This window comes from Caretta caretta, chromosome 1, assembly GCF_965140235.1.
Source record: "Caretta caretta isolate rCarCar2 chromosome 1, rCarCar1.hap1, whole genome shotgun sequence".
Classification (NCBI taxonomy): Eukaryota; Metazoa; Chordata; order Testudines; family Cheloniidae; genus Caretta; species Caretta caretta.
In genome coordinates, this window is record NC_134206.1 from 88,965,698 (window position 1) to 88,976,778 (window position 11,081).

The following is an 11,081-nucleotide window of genomic DNA, read 5'->3' on the forward strand; positions in this document are numbered from 1 at the left end:
GACCATGGTGTGTTTAGCATCTCTACAAGACTAGCCAGTCATGCCAGTGTGCATGACAGAGTGCATTGTGATTAATTTTCCTCATTTTACAGACCACTATTATTTTCCCCTGTGAAACATTAGTTTTCTTTGCAGCAAATGCCTCTCTCCATTAATGTACCAGAAAGTCTTCTTGCACAGATGTCTGGCCTTCCTAGTAAGCCTCATCTCTTCATTTTCTCATTCTTCCTAGGTAACAGATCTCTAGGTAGGTGTCACACAACACCTGCCGTTATGGAAGGATCAATTTTTGGCTTTTATTTCATGTAGAGGTAGGCCTCGCCAAATCCTCAGATTGCTATCATATCAAATGCTGCTGATCTTGGGGAAAGCTTGGTTTCAGGTCTGGATCTTGTGGCTTGGATGCATCCCTGTAAAAAGTATGAACTCATATTCAGTTTGGAAATCCCTTACAAAAAAGGTCAAGCAACCACATTAAAAGAGAAGAATGGATTGAAAATATTTGATTAGTCCCATATTCAATGAGCCACTTTTAATAGACTAAAAGTAATTTTATGGTTGAGTCTTTTCTGTTCAAAAGCTTGCAGAGATATCACTGTAGGTAATATATGCATATGCCATTATTAAAGAGGCTGTCAGGACACCTGTAGTAGGAAGAAAAGGGATGAAAACATATATTTGATTTTTATGTATGTTAAAAGATAAGAGGCAGGTTAAAATAATATCTGCAAGAGATTGATGTAAGCTGTGTTTCTTGAGAGAACAGATCTCTCTTGTTATTTAATACATTTTGAGTGCCAAACTGTCAGAAAAAAAATGACAGTGTAAGGTACCCTTGAGGTGCCTTAACAACATAACAGTTATGTACCTGCCAACTGCACCAATATGTCTGCTGAGGTACTGTTCTTGCACTCAATTATTAACTCCAGTACTGACATGAGAAAAAATGAATCCACTTTGTTTCAGACTGTCAGATATGTTGCACTTTCTGGCCTCTAATGTGCGATCTCAATGAAACATACAGAAACTGTTTATCTTTGGCTGTCAATGAAAAGGAGGAGAACATGCCACAACAAGAGGACACTCCATCAGACCCCACCCAATTCCCCAGAAGAGATGCATTTCTGATTGCTGTGATGGAAATATTTCAGAGAACCTTCAGCCACAGGCTTTTCCTAGCTCCTTTTTATTTATTTATTTGTTTTTAATTAGGAAGGGTTGTGGATGACATGTGCCTTACTCCAGTGATCCTTGGATGCTACAACAGCTACTTGGGGCCATTACAGCCTCTCTAAATGAGAGCCCTCCTGAGGCTGCCCTAATTTATGCAGGGATTGAAAGAGCCCCCAGCAGACCGAGGCAGGGAGGAGGAACAAAGTTAGTCTAAAGCTCCCCTTTCCACAGCTGTGGTGAATGGAGCGCTGACACAACTGAGCATCTGAGTTGCCATGACATAAATTGTACTCAACATTTTTCTGATGCTTTCAGTCTACAGTGAAAGAGCCTATTTTCCAGCATAGTTGTCCTCCACATTCTGCTAAGAAATCTTTAGCAGCTAAATAAAGTGTCATCTATGCAAGTGGCACTTTCTGTAGTCTGAAAGCATTTCCCTCAAACAGAAGCCTGAGGGCTTGATTCTCCACAGCTCTGCGCCATAGCGATCAGAAGGCAGCATTGTACACCCATGTTGCACTGGTGTAAATTACCATACAAGGGCAGAGAAGAATTAGGGCCAACTGATTCTTCACTGCTTCTTTCTCCAGCTTCCCCTCACCCCTGCTCTGACTTTGAAATCTCTGATAGTCGGGTTAATGGAAAAAAGGGTTAATGGAAAAAAGATGAGTTTGAGGGAACTAATCCACCTATTTAAACTTAATTTTAATAGAATATTATATATCTAGGGCCTGATCCACAGTCCACAAAAGTCAATTCCATAAACTTCATTAGATTTTTAATCAGACCCTTAACGATTTTAATTATTACAACTATCAGTACCTCTTACTACAAGATGGTTGGTGACAGAATTTATTTGTCAGTTTTCTGTAATGATTTCTTTTGAGTAAAACGATGGTAACATTATTGTAGCTGTATTCTAACCAATCACTCTGTTTCTTGCTCTCCTAGAATGCACTGTGGACAAAACTTAAACTATGTTAGGTTTTAGTCATAGCCAGAGCAAACAGCGCTTATTGTCTTGCTACTGCAATTTGATTCTTGGGAGCCAACTAGTTTTACTGTCATGGCAATGTGATGATATCAACAAAATGTTGTTATGGAAGTTTGATCAGATAACAGAAAGGATACAGGGCCAGATCCTCACCTCGTGTAAATCTGTATAGTACCATTGAAGTCAATAGCACTATGCAAACTTAAAAGCCAATAAAATGTAGTTTTCTATCAGAGATTGTGTTCGTTCAGAAACTCATATATAAGAAGTGTGGAGAACTCATAGCTAGGCAAGAAAACTGCAGTAGGCTAAACTAAAGGAAGGGAATCTTTTTTTTTTTTTTTTGGCTCTGAATTTATCAAGTCTACAGTTGTTAGTTTTAATCTATATATTTAGAAATCTATTAATTGATTCAGCCTTTAAATAGCTGTGCAATTGGAAATCAGAAAAAAAAATATTCATGTGTAGTTGATTTACAAAAGATTTGTTTTAAAAGGAGGAGAAATGCAGGTCAGATTTTCAGTTTGGCACTGTGTCAGTCGTGCACAGAAACTGAATGGCCTTATTGCACAGTGAACAAGATGCTTCTGTCCACATGACAACAGAGAGAAGCTTCGTGTTTGATTCCTGAACAGTTCTAAACTTGTGCATGCAGGTCCTGCTGCCTTCTTTTTTAAAAAAGTGATTTTTAAGAAAATTATATATATATATATATATATATATATATATATATATAAAAACTTTATTTCCATTTTTGTTTATAGTGAGCAGTTCTTTGATTTGCTTGAAAGGCACCCAAGAATTATTCATTGTTGTGAACTGAAAAAAAAAATACAAAACTGTACAAAATAAATAGTTAATATAAATCTAGCTAGACTTTGCTGTAAAATAAAGCTGCAGGGCTCCACACTCTAAGCCACTTTTACCTCTTAACAGGAGATGCGCCTTTTTGCTGCTAATGTGTGCAAAATGTAGAGAATTGATACAAACAACAACAAAATATCCCCCTACCCCACCCCCCTTCCCATATAGGAAAGTTACTGGCCATTGCATACTTATTTCTCTATTTCTGACAGGAATATTCAAAGCCACCACAGGAGTCAATCATATAAAAGAAATCAAACTCACTAGGTGCACTGATGTATTTACAGTTGATTCTCAGTAGCTTTCAAAATTGCCCTGGCTTATGAGTTGCAACACCAGTGATGTACAACATTTTATAGCAGCAGAACAAGGGAAGATTGTCCAAATTTGAGTAAAACTGTCAGATAGGGAAAGCAGCAGAAAGTTTTGTTGTTGTCTCTTAAATTGTTGGTAATTATATTTATACATATATTTTCCATCCACATACTGTAAAAATGTGATAAATGAAGTCCCATGTAAAAGATACTTAAATATTTGCAGGCATTGGGTGCCTATACAATTAAATATCTTTCATTTTTTTTCTTTTCATTTTTTCTTTTTAACTGATATTTAGTATGACAAAGCTTCATTTCCTTTTGTATTTATTATAAGGATATGGTAAGTGCAGTTGTAGACAATGTTCACATATGTGGTGTATGTACTAATACCTAATCAATACATATTAACCTTTATAACTATATAATCAGGTACTTAAAAAAGTAGTCCAATTAAATTAAGAGAAAAGAAAGAAGTACAAGTAACATAAAAGGTTTATCCTAGGTTAGGTACAGAATGGGCAGTGCCATACAGGCCTTTTAACCTGGCCCCCTAAAGGAATATGGTAATCTTCCTGCCACAGTTCAATCACACAGAGATCATGTTTCACTTGGGGTAAGACATATCGCCTGCAACTTCCCCATGGCTTCCCACAGTGATCCCTGAGTTTTTTGTTAGGATTACTGCTGTGCTTTAGTCCTGATGGATGATACATTATTATAAGGCACTTTTATTTACAATGTTCTTATTTAAAATAGAATTACAGATTTTCTGTCCCAATCCAAAGTAATGTCATTTTATGTTTGCTGTTCCAGGACTTCCAGGTAGTCAGGCTCAGCATGTAAGTTAGCTTTGAGCTCAAAATACTCATTTTTAGTCTGCTCAAGCAACACCCTTCTTGGTCTGGAGTACATTAGTGTCTCCATTAACTTTAGCTCCTCATGTGTTCCAGGATAATGTACTTCCATGTCGGGCTGGAGCTGGACAATATTTTTTCTTAGATACTCAGTGATTCCTAGCTGCTGGAGTTCTCTTTCTTTCTCAAAAATGTTTCTGTATAAAGAGCTGGCATCTTGAAAGGTCAGAAATTCAGCTGATTGGTCTGTACATTTGTACTTGACATTTGAACCTGTGAGAGGAGAATTGTTCTCTCTTTCCAGAAGACTTCTGCAGAGATGTTTGGAATCATTCACATCCTTTTCATTTCCCTCCTCCTGTTGTTCTGTCTGTTTGGGGCTGAAGGATGGACTTCGATAAACTTGAACCATGGGGCTGATCATGCGTTGCTCATAGAGAGTTGGTGCTGGACGCTCAGTTGTATGGTGTGTTGTTTTGTGACCATACATGCTGTACTGGAGATGAACTGGGCTACTGTCCCTCATATGTTCATCTGCCTGTTTCTTTTTGTGTCTTCTCCGCCGATGCAGAACAAGGACAACTATTCCTGCTGCACAAAATACAAGCATAATAAACACAATTAGGAGCCCTAGGATTAAAACAGAAAGTGGGACAGCATCTGTAAGTGATCGAAGAATAGTGATCGCAGTATTGGTTGTTGTAGAAGAAGTTGTCACAACTATAAAGCTAGCATGGGTTGGTAGGGCTTGGCTATTTATTAGTCCTGGGCATAAGACTTCAGTGTTCAGAGATTTCAATTCTTTTTTTGCTAGGTGCCCTGGGGATTTACAGAAAATGTCACCCATCACGATGTTCTTACTCAACTTTTGTATCCACTGCTGCAGCCCAACTGAATCACAAGTACAGTCCCAAGGGTTGTCCTCAAGTTCAATTTGTACAAGCAAATCCAGTTCATCCAAGACAGTGCTCACAGGCAAATGGGTAAACTGGTTTGTTTTGAGGTTTAGCCTGGCTAGTGGCACCCCTGAGAAAACATGCGGTGGTAAAGTTTGAAGAAGGTTGTTGTTTAAATATAACACCTTAAGTTTTATCATCATGTTAAATGTCCCTGGCAAAACTTCCTTGATGGCATTGTATTCAAGATACAAATACTCAAGGTGCTGAAGACCAAGGAAGAGACTCTGACTTAACTTTGTAAGATGATTGCCATTTAGATATAGCTTCTGCAATCTTGTTAGATTCATAAATGATCCTTCTTCAAGGATTTCAATACGATTGTTTCCCAAGTGAAGCATTTCCAGGCTAGCATAGTCCACCAGATCTGATTTCAGCAATGTTTGAATAATGTTTCCAGCTAGAATAAGCTTTCTAGGATTTGGAGGAGGGGGACCTAAATCAGACAAGCTTTCGATATTTCGCTCCTGGCAGTGAATTAGAACTCCTGACAGGATATGGCTGGTGCAGTGACAGGGTACAGGACAGTATATTCCTGGAAGCTGAGTAGCTGGCTTTGTGGCATGAAGCACTAAACCTGGTTCCTTGGTAGGAGCTTTCAGGACAGGGATCACCTTTGCTGGTAGGTGACTATCACTTATAGATGTGGTTACTACCCAGGGCAAGGACCCTGAAGGATCTTCAAGTTCATTTATAGGGTTAGTGGGACAGAGCAATTCTTTTTTTAATCTTCTTAGGATGCTCCCTTTGATAATTGGAGGGCTGTTGCACACAACATCACCTATTATAGACTGGGGAGGCATGTTTTCTAGCCATATCTTCAGCTGCAGTAAGTCACAATTACAGGCCCATTTGTTGTCTTCCAGCTGAAGGTCCAGTATTCGACCAATATGCTCTAAAAAGCCTACATATGGCAGAGTCTGTAACTGGTTTCCACGAAGATCTAAGTGGGTCAATGGCACAAAGCGAAATATATTAGGAGGGAGAAACTCAATGGCATTGTCATTTAAAATAAGAACTTTAAGTCTGTTGAGTTTGCTAAAGGCACTTGCTTCAATCACGGTGATGAAATTGTTGTCTGCTTGAAGAAACTCCAGATTTTCCAGTCCCTGAAAAGTATCCTCTTTAAGTATTTCTAAAGAATTGTGATTGATATGAAGTTGCTTAAGAAGACTGAGACCATTAAAAGCTCCAGGCTCAATATCTGCAATATTATTAAATCCAACATGTAGTGAGATAGCATTGATGAGGCCAGCAAAATCATTCATATGTAACATGGTCAAGCCATTGTTCAGCAGGTTAAGATGGAAAGGCTGTGATGGTGGGACATTTATTTGTGATAACATTTTGATACCTCTTTCTTCACAGTTTATAATCAAGATATCATCCTTTTCTTCACAAGAACACAGATTCTCACAAGATCCTCTCGCTGAAGACAAAGAAGGCTGAGATTGGAGTAAATCCGAGGCAACCACAACTGAACATAACATAAAAATCCAGACCTTCATTGTTGCCAGTAGGTTCTGTAAAATAAAAATGAACTGAGTTTATCATTTCATATTGAAAAAAAATACTTGAAAGTACCCCAAGCTTACCTAAAAAACTTATCCTTAAAAAAAGATATTGTATTCTATCAAATATTTTAATGATTCTTTAAGAAATGCAACACATGATTAGTTCTGACCATTAAATATAGCATGAAGGTCATAACACAGAAGCCCTTCAGTATTTTTAGGTTGCAGCAACACAGCATGCAGGGCTCATGAAAATTATGTTCTTATTTATGGAGTGCCATATATGTACATGGTGCTTTGTAGGCAAACAAACAAGCAAACAAAAAGACAGGTCACTGCCCCAAACTGCTTCCATCAAGGTTAATATAAAATATTATATTTTCACCTTTGATGATGGGCTTGCAGTGCTGCAGTTTTTAGGAACTTGCAAGAGATAGATATTAACAGGCTACATGACTGAACAGAAGTTTCATAATAAAACAATCTCGGTTCGGTTCCAACCATCTATTGTCTATCAAATGTTTATTCAGCCAGCATGTGGAGGGCTTTTTCTTTGCCTGTTTCTGCAAATTATCTGTAAATTGAAATGGAACTTCTTCTGCAATCCTAATACCTCCAAAATTGAGAACAATTAGTGATTTTTCCTTTTGTTTAAATATGTATGTGCTCTGTTTATAGTTTAAATATAGCTGTGGGTAGATGTACATATACACCCTACCCACACATTCATATCTTTAGAGAGATTATACACACGTTTTATACATACATGTATAATATATTTGTGCATTCAATATCTAAACTAAGTTTACTAGCAATAAAAGAACAAGAGTGAAGTACAAATAGAAAGAAATAGGTAGGCAATATACAGTATATTGAATAGGAAATTTTCTTCTTAATAATGAATATCATTCTAAAATGCACAAAGCAAGAGATTTGTCATTAACAATTAGCAATGATGAATGACATCATCTGCAGTGTGTCATTTAAGCTATTATCTTGCAAACGATTGGTCTCAAACTTTAGGATGCATGAGAAATGCATCAGAACTGTCCAACTATTAAATCAGGAACAGAAACTGGTGAACATTATATATTTTCAATTAAGTATCTGTTTTGGCATGGTTCTCACTGAGATGAGATTAGTTTGTTACTGTTCATATGAGGGTTCTGCGTGTTTCTTTTTTCATAGCAAGGTTGTCTAATTACCAAAGAGCAAAGATACTTATTGTTGCATTAGATGAAGTCACGTCTGTTTATAATCTATTATTAAAGGAAATACTTCCACATTTCCAACAAGAAAAGGTTCCTACTCTGAAAAGATTGATTTGAAACACATTATTTCATTCAAGAATCCCCCTTCAGTGCACTATTTCTTCCAGAAGTGAACAATATTGCTTGAAGAAATCTGTGTCATAAAGGTCACTTGATCTTTTTAAGTGAGCTATTGAAACATGCTTTGCAGAGCAGAATGTCATCACACAATTAACCCGCAGAATTGCTGCTTTCTGAGGAAGTTGCAAGAATCTATGTAATTATGTTTATGAACATTCTCAGAATTTGGTCATATATTTTGGCATCCCATCAGCCATGTCTTATTCTTAGATGCATATCTTATTCTTACAGGACTACTCATTTAGGCTTCATTTAGCCTACTAATCTAGACTTCTCTTGCAACTTGATAAGAGGACTTTCACAGGAGGCACTCAGATACTACCCTTGTGAATGCTACTGAAATGCTTATAAATCAGTAAGCACCAGTTTGTGCACATTGAGTAATATCTTACTCCACAGTTGTCCCACAGATTTCAGTGGATAAAGGTGCTTCTCATCATGAGGAAAGGTGACAGAATCTGTCACTAAACTTATTTGATTCATGTATCTTTTTCAGTAGAAACAAAACATGTTTTTTGTTGGATCATAGAGTAGTTCTTGAACATAGTCTATTCTAGTTAACTGGTTTTCTAGTTAACTGGTTAAATGTAACTTACATCGTGTCTGAGCCTCTGGTTTTCCATAAAGTATTGGGAAAGACCCAATATGCAGAAATCTTATTCCAAAGGATTCAGATTAATGCCACCATGATATTGTGTTCAAGAAAACTGTATTCATTCATTCACTAGCATTCTTTTCAGTAACCTAAGGTGAAAAATGAAGCTTCTGGTAACAATTACCTATAACAAACCTATTTTGTTGCTAAGTAGCCTTTATTTTCTGTAACTTGTTTCTGTATCAGGGCACCAGCATAGTTGTGCATTGTATTTAAATTGTAGTTTTTATGAGGGCCCAGAGCAAAATCAAGTGAAATAAATCAAAATACATTAATCTGAAATGCATGTTGCATTTTAATACATATTTAAAAAATCATTTTTTTAAAAAAAATCCAAGACCTCTCATCATTTTTCAAAGATGAAAGTAAGAACATTTGTAACCAATTGGAACACATTCCTATTTTAATCATTAGCATACTTTTGCGGGGAACATTGCAAAAATTCTCTCTCTCTCTCTCTCTCTCTCTCTCTCTCTCTCTCTCTCTCTCTCTCTTGCTCTCTCTCTCACACACACGCACACAGTAGAAAGACACTGGGAACTTCTACATATTTTGTAAGTATTGGGTGAGAACTGATTGGCATGTCTTTTTAAATGTTCAGTCTGTGCACGCAGGAGCAAGTAAATCTAGCCTTAAATGGGCTCCACTCTTATTTTAAAATAGCAGATGCTTTAATGTAACAGATGATTAACATTGTGTTGAAAAAACTCACAGTAAAGATTGAATATACATTTCATTTTGAAATACTGGACTAATTATTATCCTGTTTCATTTAGTGAAGTGTTATAAGAAATATCAGGTGGTAACTTAGTTTTCATAACTGCTTACTGTAATTGTTCTTTTCACAGTTTTTATTAAAAAAGATTTGTGACTTCCAGAGTCTTTCCTACCAGGCAAATTTGCAGTATATATAGAAGTAGTGAGTTATGAGTCCCTTAAGGCAAATTTGCAATACGCTTGAGAAGCAGTGAAATAATAAAATCTTCTTTTAAAAAAAAATAGTGTCTTTTTTATTTGATCTTACTCTTCATACAGATATGTGTAAAGTGAATAGGGAAGTACTCCAAAGCCTCCGGTTAAGAAAGGGGAATGTGCAGTATATAAAACCATTCAAGCCTTCTTGTTAATTCTGGATATAAGCACAGTTGGATGATGTATTTTAAGAGTAACGTCATACTTCAGAAAAACACTTCTTTAATCCATGCTACAGTGCATGCTACAGTCTAAAACTACTCTCTCTTTGCCAGCTGAGCGACTACATGTATTGAAAACTGTTCAGTGAAAAACGTACCCGGAACAGTGCTTGAAATATCAGTGGGTAAATCTGTACAAATTTCTATCATTTAACTGCAAAGTTAACCAAAGTAATACAGAAAAATAAAATCAATTGGTGTGAAAGACCCAGAGAAAAAGTGAGGAAATTCACTTGAGATAATTAGCTAACTGGAAGCTTTCTTACCTGTACAGAAGCAACACTCCCTGACACGATCAATAATGCACAATTGGAGTAGATGTTCAAATGCAATTCAGGTTCTCTTTATAAAAAATGTACACTTTCTTCCAAATTTTCAGTTTGCTGCAAGCTTTTATACAGCTCCAGCTGCCTAAAGTTAAAAGTCCGTGTCAGAAAACAAAGTACAGAGCATTTCACTGGGAAAAAAAATAATACATAAAATCTCTCAGGCAGAGTGCACTGTATACCATCCTGAAAGCAGTTGTCCCTTTTCCTCAATTAAAATTCACAGCATACTTCCCATCTATGCTGACTTTTCTGCATATAGTTAACCATTTGCAAGCTTTTGGATGCAGTAAATAAACAAGATGTTCAGCAGAGCTTAAACTGACCCCTCTTGGTTTGTTAGATTTTTAGATCCAAGCTGCTTCTGCTTCTGTGTTCTCTCTCTTCTTTCTAGTCTTTCTTGTTACCTCAGTTTGTTATTAGTCAGATTGCCAGGGGCTGGGAGGTAGGCGTAAATAAAAAGACTTCTTGGCTTTTGGCTCAGCCTTTAAGCCCTTCCCCTTCCCCATCAGAGAGCTTTAATCTGCCAGTGTCATTTAACACAAGATACAGCTCCACCTTGGGACAGCTCAGCTCCACCTCCTCCTGCAATTTGTCTCACCTCCTCTTTTCCTGTTCTAATTGAACCTTCTGAAAATAAAATCCAGCTAAATCTTCTGTAGATCACTTAAGATCTATTAATGGCTGATTCTGCAAGACAATAAATCTCTACCACAGCTCCTGCAGCTTTTTCTGTTTGCAGACATACAGTAAATGTAAGATCTTTTAGATATGTATTTTAAATGCTGAAAATACCCCCAAACCAAATGCACAAATCCTTGTTTTCCACCCAACAGTAGCTATC

The 11,081-nt window shown here is 36.9% G+C and overlaps 1 protein-coding gene across 1 annotated transcript; it reads right to left on the reverse strand.

Annotated features, from left to right (window-relative positions):
* Positions 1-3,822: 3,822 nt before the first annotated feature.
* On the reverse strand, positions 3,823-10,724 carry SLITRK6 (SLIT and NTRK like family member 6). Its single transcript, XM_048853121.2, has 2 exons — positions 10,178-10,724; positions 3,823-6,681 (listed from the first exon to the last, which is right to left on the reverse strand). The coding sequence occupies exon 2, from the start codon at positions 6,664-6,666 to the stop codon at positions 4,144-4,146; it is 2,523 nt and encodes an 840-aa protein (XP_048709078.2). The 5' UTR covers positions 6,667-6,681; positions 10,178-10,724; the 3' UTR covers positions 3,823-4,143.
* Positions 10,725-11,081: the final 357 nt, after the last annotated feature.

Bases quoted from the DNA above. Each gene is read 5' to 3' on its own strand.
- SLITRK6 (XM_048853121.2), bottom strand. From the start codon at position 6,666: ATGAAGGTCTGGATTTTTATGTTATGTTCAGTTGTGGTTGCCTCGGAT.